The sequence below is a fragment of the Hyposmocoma kahamanoa genome, unplaced genomic scaffold (genome assembly GCF_003589595.1).
Source record: "Hyposmocoma kahamanoa isolate Upper Pololo Valley unplaced genomic scaffold, ASM358959v1 62, whole genome shotgun sequence".
In the NCBI taxonomy this organism is placed as follows: domain Eukaryota; kingdom Metazoa; phylum Arthropoda; class Insecta; order Lepidoptera; family Cosmopterigidae; genus Hyposmocoma; species Hyposmocoma kahamanoa.
This window is the reverse complement of record NW_020653850.1, coordinates 136,013-146,719: the sequence shown is the minus strand read 5'-3', so window position 1 is coordinate 146,719 and position 10,707 is coordinate 136,013. Positions and strand designations below refer to the sequence as shown.

At 42.1% G+C, this 10,707-nt stretch overlaps 1 protein-coding gene across 1 annotated transcript in view; it reads right to left on the bottom strand.

Annotated features, from left to right (window-relative positions):
* Nucleotides 1-9,692, bottom strand: part of LOC113229702 — a 17,350-nt gene extending 7,658 nt beyond the window's left edge. Inside the window, exons 1-7 of the mRNA XM_026463385.1 lie at nt 9,613-9,692; nt 9,301-9,427; nt 1,849-2,048; nt 1,448-1,769; nt 1,085-1,373; nt 840-1,007; nt 10-255 (exon numbers count right to left, since the gene is read on the bottom strand). Coding sequence (XP_026319170.1) covers nt 10-255; nt 840-1,007; nt 1,085-1,373; nt 1,448-1,769; nt 1,849-2,048; nt 9,301-9,427; nt 9,613-9,692 — 1,432 coding nt within the window. The remainder of the gene's footprint in view (nt 1-9; nt 256-839; nt 1,008-1,084; nt 1,374-1,447; nt 1,770-1,848; nt 2,049-9,300; nt 9,428-9,612) is intronic.
* Between the last annotated feature and the right edge of the window lie 1,015 nt (nt 9,693-10,707).

Sequence of the window (10,707 nt, the reverse complement as noted above, 5' to 3'; positions counted from 1 at the left end):
CCAGCTCGCCGCCCGGCGAGCGCGGCAAGGGCGCGTCGGCGTCGCCCAGCGAGCTGTGCTCGCTCTGCTCGAAGAAGCCGTCGTCGTCGTCGCTGTCGTCGAGCCGCGAGCTGAGCCGCGCCGCGGCGCGCGCCTCCTCCAGCGCCCGCGCCGCCTCCGCGTCGCTCCAGCCCGCGAAACCTGCCGAGGCCGGGCCGGTCGTCCTTTCGTTGCCGCTCGGCGGCACTTCCCCGGACGAACTCTTTCGCGAGGCTTCTTAGTCGTCCGTCGGAACGACAATGTGACGAGACGATTGCGGGTAATAACGACGAAACCTGCACGCTAGCGCAGCCGAATGACGCATTCGATGGCTGCCGGTGATCCCTGTTGTCTTTATTGTCAAACCGAAAGAATTCCTCGCACACTTAGGACATAATGTACAGTTGACTGAATACGAACAATTTACACATCGTGGGGAACAGCGTGGCTACGCGTAACTAGCGTTGAATTATGAAGTTCTATTTCGTTGATTTAATGGCCAAATCGGACCCGCATAAACGTCGTTTACGAGAACCTATCGTTATCAGTCCGTAGACGACGTAAATTAATGCCACTGTGCGAAAATGAAAATCTTAGTCGTCGAAATAATAAAATAATAACGTTAAATCCCTCGCCTGTAAAACTTTGGGCTAGTGGAGTTACGCACCGTTTACGGATTCCCACCACTCCCGACGACGTCTAAAACAATGACTTCATTCACCGCACAGTGCACGCTTCGCTCGCGAATCTTGGAATTCCTCCCGCGGAAACACCCCGACCGCTGGCGCGCCCCGTGCCGAAAGAAACGGAGCGTGTCTCACCGCTGGCGTCGAGGCACGAGAACTCGAAGCCGCGGAAGCGCGCCAGGCGCTCGTGCGCGCGCAGGCGCCGGCGCAGCTGCAGCAGGCGCCGGGCGCGGCCCGCCAGCACGCGGCGCAGCCACGCCGCCTCCACGCCGAACTCCCGGCGCGGCCGCGGCCGCCGCAGCGCTGCCGGCACTCGTTCGTCACTCGCTCGGGCGCGGACGTGCGCGGACTTGCGCGGACTTACGCGGAACGGCGCCCACCTTCGATCGCGACCAGCTGGAACTTGCCCCCGGCGGCCGGCTCCGCGCCGGCGGCGGCCTTGCGCTTGCGCTCCCTCTTGGGCGGCGGCGGCGGCATCTCGGCGACGGGCAGCGGCGTGCTGCTGGCCACGGGCGCCTCGCGCGGCGGCGACTCGTCGTGCGACAGCGGCGGCGGCGACGGCGGCGCGTTGGCCTCGATGGCCGCCTGCAGCTCCAGCAGCGGGATGGGCCGCAGCGAGGAGCCGCTCGTCGCCGCGCACCCCTCCAGCTCGTCCACCAGCAGCCCGTCCTGCAAAGCGAAGCGCGGACTCGGACGCCGCCGCCGAGAGGGTCGCGGCGGACGCGTCGGCCGACAGGACGCACCCGAAGACGCCAGGCCACGTGGAAATCGGACAGCAGCCCCACGGGCTCGTCGGCGTAGTCGGTGAGCGGGACGTCGGCGTCGGCCAGCTGCCGCGGCTCCAGCTCGATGTACATCCGCGGCAGCGTGGGCGGCGGCCGCGGCGCCTCCGCCTCGCGCCGCGCCGCCGCGGCCGGCTCCAGCTGGATGAGCGCGAAGTCGCCGGCGCCCGCCGACGCGTTCCCCCGCCTGCGCGCCGCGGCGGTCGCGGGCGAAGGCGCTTCCGCCGCGGCCGCCACTCGTGCCGGCGCCGCTTCCTCCTCGCGGTGCGTGTTACTTATCTCTCTGAAAGCGTCGCAATTCCGATTCACCCGAACGATGTCAACTCTTCGCTGCGGCGAGGAGCCTCGGCCGGAGTACTGACATCGTGCTGTTGTACAACGAGTCTCTGACGAAGAGCACGTTCTGGTAGAGAAAGTTGACCTTGCGGCCGTAGATATTGGCAGACTGCTGCAGGAGCAGCGCCAACTCGGCGAAATTGACGGGCGCCGCATCTGCACCGTGTTCGTTCTCCTCCGCGTCCAACGCGTGCAGCCCCGCCTCCGTCAGGTACTCCTCCAACAACTGCGGACAATCGCCGATCTGCTTAGTCCTCTGTATTGTTCATATTGGGACATTTTCTAAAAAATACAATTTAGGGTGCAGTAAATTTACTTCTGGCGTCTCTTCTGTAGAACAATGCAGATTTGACTGCTTGAATTTAGTTTGTAGTAATTGGCAATAACTGTTCTTTCTGTATTTTACTTACACAAATTTTTTGTTGGTAAATCCAACAAAAATTTGGTTGGATTTGATTCGAGTTGGACAAGAGTTATTTTCAGTTTTCAAGTCAAGTTTCAGAGTCAAATAAAATAAAATTTATATGGGCAAGTATATGGTATCATTTAATGTGTTGTGGAATATACCTGTTTATTTATTTTAATAATATTTAGTCACTGAAACAGTATTTTTCAAATGTTATGACATTTTCGGTAAATTCTTTCGGTAAATTAACTCTCCAATTACGATCACTGGTTATGAAACCAGTGATCGTAATTGAGGGAGTTACTTTACCGAACGTAGGAATATTTACTTAGTATGGACGTACACATTTCATGATAATATGACCAAAAAATCCCGGAATTCATATTACAATATCTGTGTTTATTTTCCAAACATTCCAAAATATAGGTTGTCTCATCATCATCAGCAGCCTATCGTAGGCCACTGTTGGACATAGTTGGATGGTTTTGTGACGAACAACACGGTTTTTTGCCGCAACGCTCAACTACGTCCAATCTTCTGAATCTAACTACCTTAATTGGTTTAAAAATGGATCAGAATACTCAAGTTGATATTGCCTATTTCGACTTCCGAAAAGCTTTTGATCGGGTCAACATTGACCAATTACTTATAAAAATGGGTGTTGCGGGATTTACTATTCAGTTAATGAAATTCTTCTGTGCGTATTTTCAAGATAGAAAGCAGTACGTTGAATACGAAAACTTTAAATTTTCCCCTTATACAGTTGCTTCTGGTATAGGGCCAGATAGCAGTCTCGACCCTCTCCTTTTTTTACTACTTGTGAATGACCTTCCAACATCAGTAAAATCGTCTGTCTGCCTTATGTTTGCTGACGATGTCAAATTCGCTTTGCCGGAGAAGTGAACCGAATTTTGATCTACTCCAAGCTGATATTAACAGCATTTTCGCTTGGAGCCGGGACAACAGCTTGGAGATGAATGTTGAAAAGTGTTCAGAGATCCAATCCTCATTGAGTACAGCGTCGGTGGCACGACCCTGAACCGTGTGAAATCTATTCGTGATTTGGGAGTAAGATTCGATTCTGAACTCAAATTTAACGACCATGTTATTGATATCTGTAATAGTGCTTGGAAAAGTCTTGGCTTCATCAAGCGGCAATCTAAGTTTTTTGACTATCGACAGGCAATTTGTAATTTGTATTGCAATTTGTTGCACGTAGCTTCCAATTTACTTCGCACATAGGCGTTCCTTTGTTCGAAGTAAATTGGAAGCTACGTGTGCAGTGTGGGATGCCCACAATAAACGCTATATAGCAATGTTGGAACGAATCCAGAAATCATTTTTGAGATATTTGTATAGTAAACTTGGATGGGTACTTGGGGACTTAAATGGGTACTATTATTTTGGGCATGGTACCGTACAGATCGCTTGAGATCAGGCGAAAACCGGCGCTTCTAAAATATATTTTTAACCTAATAAGAGGATATATAATTAACCCTCCTCTATTGGCTCAAATTCCTTTTTTTATCCCGCCAATCTCACGTTACTTCCTTCGTCAGCGCAAATACCCTCTATTCAACTTTCATTTAACCCGCACAGTGACACTAACACGGACACCATTCTTCGAAGCCCTAGCCGTAATTGAATCGTTAAGCAAAAGAAATGATATTGACGTGTTCAGCAACACTGAATCAAAATTTCTAACATCCACTGGTTACTATTTGGAGGCGGTCACCGCCCAAAATTCTATGGTCCAAATTCCGCATCCTATCTTTCGCCGGTGATCGACTCAACCTTTTTTGTGACTATGACTTACATGTTTAGTTATAAGTACTGTAAGTGTAAGTTGTACAAAATAAATAAATAAATAAGCCTCTCCCAATGCGCGCTATTTCGCCCAGTCCTCAGCTCGTTGCATCCATCTGCTGCCAGCAAACCCTTCGCGAAACGTCAGTCCATCTGGCCAGAGGGCATCCTACACAACGCTCACCGAGCCGTGGTCTCTACTCATGAACTCGCTTCTCCCATCGGCTATCGGTTCTTCGACATTATACGGTTGTCTCAGGTTTATTTTTAAATGGCGAAAGTATTTAAATACTAAGTACTTATTAAAACACAATTGTTTTTTTTTTATAAAAAAATAAGTGCGCATTTGACCTCACCTGATGGAAAGTGATAATGAGGTCGAGGATGTAGCATGCACACCTAAATAATGCCTATTCACTCTCGCCTCTCCAAGTTACAGCGTTCGGGGAACAAATCTGCAGGCAGGGAATTTCACTCTCTAGCCGCTCGCCATGCAAATGTAGAAGCGAAACGCTTTGTGCGAATTCGGCGAATATCCACAACATAGGGGTGGAACCCCTGCTCACGTCTAGTCTCCCGATGATGGAAAGGGGAAGGCGGAATCAAATTATGCAATTCCTTCGCACACTCTCCATGATATATCCTGTAGAATACCTATAAGCTGGCAACTCTACGGCGGTGTTCAAGGCTCTGCAGCTTCGCCACTACTAATTCCGAGTCACCTATGGGTGAATTTCACTTTCCGAATTCCCATGGCACTTTTTGAGTGATTTTTGTGAAACCCTTTTTTCTTTTGGTTTTAAGATCTTAAATGTACAAATAAGTTCAAGCAATGTCAATAATTATAAAATCACAGAAATATTTAAGTTAAATACAGCAAAAAACGACATTTTAGGTGACGCGAATGAAATTGCAGTAACACGAATGATTTTCTCATAAAGATATGAGAAAGATGGCACAGTAATGAGAAATTATTATTACAACACACATTTTATCGTTCACAAAAGAACATTTAACATGTAACAAATATTTTGATATAACTTCTTGTATCAAAATCCTTCTCATCCATGTAAGATCATCTATCTATCTATGTAACTAATAAATAAATCTAAAAAAGTATTTTGTTAATGTCATATAAACTTTCTTGTACTCATGCCAGCACATCAAGCTACACATTGACGTATCTTGTTCCATTGCAATGGAGGCAATTTTCACATCATCATCACAATCATCGTCATCATCACCACCATCATCATCGTCACCACCGTCATCACCACCACTATCACCATCTAATTGTTAAATTTCAAGTAAATGTTTGGCTTAAAGTAACTATTTGATGTAAAAGTACACAAGAATGAAAGCGACAATAATGATATTTGGATACATTTTTAATTGTCAAGTGATTAAAATACGCTGGACCGTTAAAAGTGTATGGATTTTAAAGTTCCCTTTGTCTGATTGATGTACAATAAAGTTTATTACTTAATACTACTTAAAGTTTATTACTTAATATTACTTATTACTTAATACTATTACTTAATACTTATTTAGACAGATTGCTTTATATGAATGAGAACATTTTAGTCACTAGTGCTGAAATTGGTATTTAAGTCGATTTTTTGCTAAAACGGAGATGCACAGGTTACTTCACTGTGTACATTCCAATCCAACAGGAGCCCCTTCTCACGTGTGCGAAGGGTGAAGGTGATGCGGTATGAACTTTTGTTATTAGGAGGCTTTTAGTTGAATTGACACTAATGATAAGGAAAATTGAAACACATTTTGTATTCCCAAGAAAACATGTTTGTTTATAATAAATTGGAAAGTGACGGTATGTATTCGACGGTTATTAGAGTTTATCCTCGATGGGAAATGTTGCGATTTCCTCGAGTGTTTAATTTTTTTTCTTCTTTTCTTAAAATTAGGGCGACGTAGAACCGGCTCCGATGAATGAGAAAATGCCCATTTTTTAACCGACTTCAAAAAAGGAGGAGGTTCTCAATTCGACTGTATGTTCTTTTTTTTTTTGTATATATGTTACGCGATAACTCATTTGTGAACCGATTTTCATGATTCTTTTTTTGTTGGAAAGGGGTTACTTCCATAGTGGTCCCATTTCGTTTTGAAGAAAATCATCCACCTCGAAGGGTGGCTGTTCACGCATGAAGATTCATTTTTATAAATAGCGCCTAACTTTAATTTAGGAGCAATTACTTTAATGCTTGATTTTACTATTTCTTCAATTCAAGGCGTTTTCTCTCAATATACTTTGAGTAGTTTCATATCATTGCAGCCAAGCTTCTTGGCTGCAATTTTGGCCATGGATTCTATGTATCTGCCGAAGTTCAGATTGGACGACAGGTCCATTCTAAGTAGATGAAGACGGTCGGCTATCGGTATGGATATATCACGAAAAGTCGGAGTCAGGTGAAAGGGACTCTGTTTAGTGGAGAAAAGACACGCCTGCGTTTTGGTAGCATTAAATTTGACAAGATTGGCATCGCCCCAATTGGAGACTGCCTTAATTGTCAAATTCAAACGACCAACCATGGACTCTTGACAAGACTGGATTTCTTCTCCACTTGCATTGGTCAAGTACCTGTCCACAACTGTGCTGTCACCAGCATATCCAAAGGTACCTGGAATCAACATATCGTTTATATGCAGCAGAAAAAGGGTTGCGGACAGTACAGAACCCTGAGGCATCTATCGAACGATGTTCGGAAGAGCAGCCTTCTAAGACCACTGGAATCGAACATTTACTCAAGAAATCCGAAATCAAATTGCAAAGATCAGTGAGAAGCCCATAAGAGGGAAGCTTGCTTAAAAGGCTTGCATGCCAGACCCTGCCTTAGAAATGTCTAAAGACATTGTAATGGCCGTGCCCTTCTATAGCCTCGCTTCATAAGTGAGAGGCATACACAAGAAGATCCCCTGTAGATCGCCGTCTTCGGAATCCGTACTGGCGATCACGGAGGAGATTGTAGTCTTCAAAGTATGACAGGAGATTGTTGTTAAGTACACGTTCCATAGTCTTGCAGAGTATGGAAGTGACTGAGATAGGTCTATAGTTGACAGGGTCAGCACTGCTTCCTTTTTTAGGCACTGGTAGCACATTTGGAAGCTTCCACGACCTGGGAACTACACCAGTCTCAAGTGAGAGAGAAGCAATACAGGCATGTGAAAATAGGAGACAACTCAGGCGCACAGTTACGCAGGACTATTGTTGGAATTCCATCTGACCCGCTAGCTTTATGCACACACAGAGTTTTTAGTACCTCTTTTTGGCGTATGCGAACTGGCGCATATGGCGAATATTTAAATATATTTTTGTTATTAATTCCGAGAAGTCGCAGATTTGTAGAATGGAATGTCCACATTATTCTTTAGGTTAGCTTAATACAAACCTATAAAGTTCTTATGTTTTTGCAATGGCTACATATTGGAAATTCAACATTTTTGTATAGTATATTTTTGTTTTTATTTTTGTATACTATATTTTTGTTTTGGGGTAACTCAACTGAGTGTAAAAAATTGTTCACAGTTCAAAAAAAGTGTGTTCGAGCAATGACCGGTGTTTCCCCACAATCTTCAATCAATTTGGAATCTTGTGCACCTTTGTTTATAGAATTGGGAATTTTGCCGTTAGCATGTATGTACATTTTTGGAGTGGCATGGTTTGTTAAGCAAAATCTAAACCTTTTTAAAAAAATTACAGATGTACATAGTAGAGGTGTAAGGGACCCAAATAGACTAGTGTATAATAATAAACCTAGATTGTGTTATTATAAAAAACAATGTAACAGTATGTGTGTCCGAATTTATAATGCTCTACCAAAAGACATTCAAACGTTACCAAATAATTTGTTCAGAAACAGACTTAGTGAATGGCTTAGAGACAAAAATTATTACAAAGTGTCTGATCTTTTAGATAAATGTTGACATGAAATCAGTGCTTAATGTATATACATGTACAATGTAATAATGATGTACAAATATTTTATAGTTTGACATAGAAGGTTATTATTTTGCTGTTTTTAATTGACTGATTATTCTTTGTTTCTTATTGGATGTCGACATGAAATTATAAGGTATATTTATGTTTAATGTAATCATGATGTATGACATTTAATAATTTGACATTGATAGTTTATTATTCTGTTGTTATTAATTAATTAATTAATTGATTATTATTATTATTATTCCTAGTACACGTCCGATGATAATGCTATAATTAAACTAAATTTAGGCAACATTTTGCAGTCAGGTAAAACATGTGTTCTGTAATAATTGTTCCATCTTTCACACCATGTTTTAAGCAAATGAAATTTCATTTCATAAATCTAAATCACATACATTTGTTATTTAAACCATATCAGTTGAAGTCAGCCATGACCATAGGACCTGTAGAGCCTGAAATGTTGGTTTGTTTTGAAAAAACAAAAATACACAATTGAGATCCAAAATATTGTTCAAAGCTTTATAAAATTCTGTGTTGGTTTTGAGTATTATGAACAATTAGGTAGACATTAATTAAATTAGTGAATTTCATATAATAATATATTATTGGTTAAAAAACATCCCCATTTTGTATAAATTTCTGAAGTAATGTCGTCCTGGCCACATTGGCTAACAACAGTATGTTATTGACACAGTTGCCTGTAGACAGCATTTTCAAGTTAACTTTTCTTAGCAGGTCACTACCCTCTCCAGCCAACAAATATGCATTATTTACACTACTTCACATAGGCACATTTTTATATTATTTTTGGAATTGCATCTATCTAAACCCATTTAACAACTATGTACCTAATTATGTGGAAGTACACAACATTGCTCATAAGTCATAATGTAATGATGTGAGTATGCTGGCCATATTTTTTAACAATCCACCGACCTTTGCAACAGGACCAACACAATTGGCATAAATTGTCATAACAGTCTTCTTTGATAAAGCTTTGAAGTTGAATTTGCTATTTATGTAATTCTTTTTTCATTGACTTATTTCAAGTTCATAGAAGCATAAAAATCAAACCATACTTATAGCCACTTACACTGCATCTTTACATACACCAATATCAATATTTTGACCAATGATTGGGATTAGATCTATTGAATGGAATTAGACGAGTAGGACAGATTGTTGAGCATCGCGTGTGACTTGGAGGCCGCAGGATAGTTTGGAGCGCCGCGCGCTAGAGAGCTGATTTCTTTGGTGGTTTGTTTTGGTCCCAGAGGCGCGTAAAAGCAGGCGGCGAAAACTTACCGCGCTTAGGTCGGTGTCGAAGCTGTGGCGGACGTCGCTGATGGGGCGCATCAGCTCCGCCACGATTTCTTCCAATCGTTGCGAGTTCATGCTCCACCGTGTCTCGCGCCTCGCAGAAATTCTTGCCCTGCAAAAGGCGTGCGTTCTTTTGTATCATCACTGGACGCGACGCGGGCACAGCTATAACTAAGTAGACACTTTCAGTGGCGCGAAACTTTCTGTCAACGACCCAGTTTCAGATTTGCGAATCTGAATCGCGGAATGAACTTCTACAAGTTAGTTTTCACAATTATTAACTTGATCTAATCTCACCTTCGCTTTTGCTCAAAGTCAGCGTCCATTTTAGAAACATAAAATCGTGCTAGGAAGAACGTAATAACAACGGTGGCCATTTATTTATGTTTTCAAGAGAGACATTTCCACATTCGCCATAGTTCGTGTCAAGAGTTGCGTTCGCGAACGTGTACGATTGTTGTGCAACTTTCATAATCTTTATGGTTTGGTGTTGGTTACGTGCAATGAAAAATTAATTTAAAATTTTATAAATATATAATTTTACTTAAGTTGAAATGTGATCAAAATTAAACACTTTTATTTTATGTTTGATATATATTTTATATTTACAGTCTGACAACAAGGAAGACGTTTGATTAAGGCAAGATTTCAATAGAGTTCCAATGCCTACCCATACCAGTTACTAGTGTAACAATATTACTTTTATTATTATGGCAATACTGCACACGACGATTTTAAAATAAGTATAGAATAGGGATTCGCTCTGGACCTTTTGGAGGGAAAAGTGTCGTTTTTATTTTGACTTTCAATTATTTTGTGAAATCTAGTTTAAAGTGGAATAGGATAGTGCTATTGTGCCTTAATCGAAGATTAAAACGCGAAATTATACGAATACGAACTAAAATACTCGTATCGGCCCGTTCCAAGGAATCCCGAGTCAATCCAAGCACGCCGCCTCAAATTGCCTATCCTCTTTGTGGCGGTATTTACAGAAACATAATTCAACTTCATGTACAAAAAAATAATAATGTACCAAGACTTGGCTGTATGGTGTAAAACCTTTGCCTTTTCCTTTATGGAAAGAAGAAAAAAAAAGTATAAAATAGGCGGGAGACAAATTAAAAACCAACACTACTATGTCTCCACTATATTGAACATTTCAGTGAATTCTAAAATCACGAAATTTTAATAATACATCTAATAACATACATATATATATATATATATATATATAAATATAATCTTAATAATATGCTCCGGAATCTTATTGTAAAAACGTATACAGTTCCTCATAAAAGAGTCATTTACCTTGGTTATACAAAATCGTGGTACAGGTGGTATAATCGTGTACCATGAGTTTGGACTTAGCTCTAAAGTGAATATTATGGATAT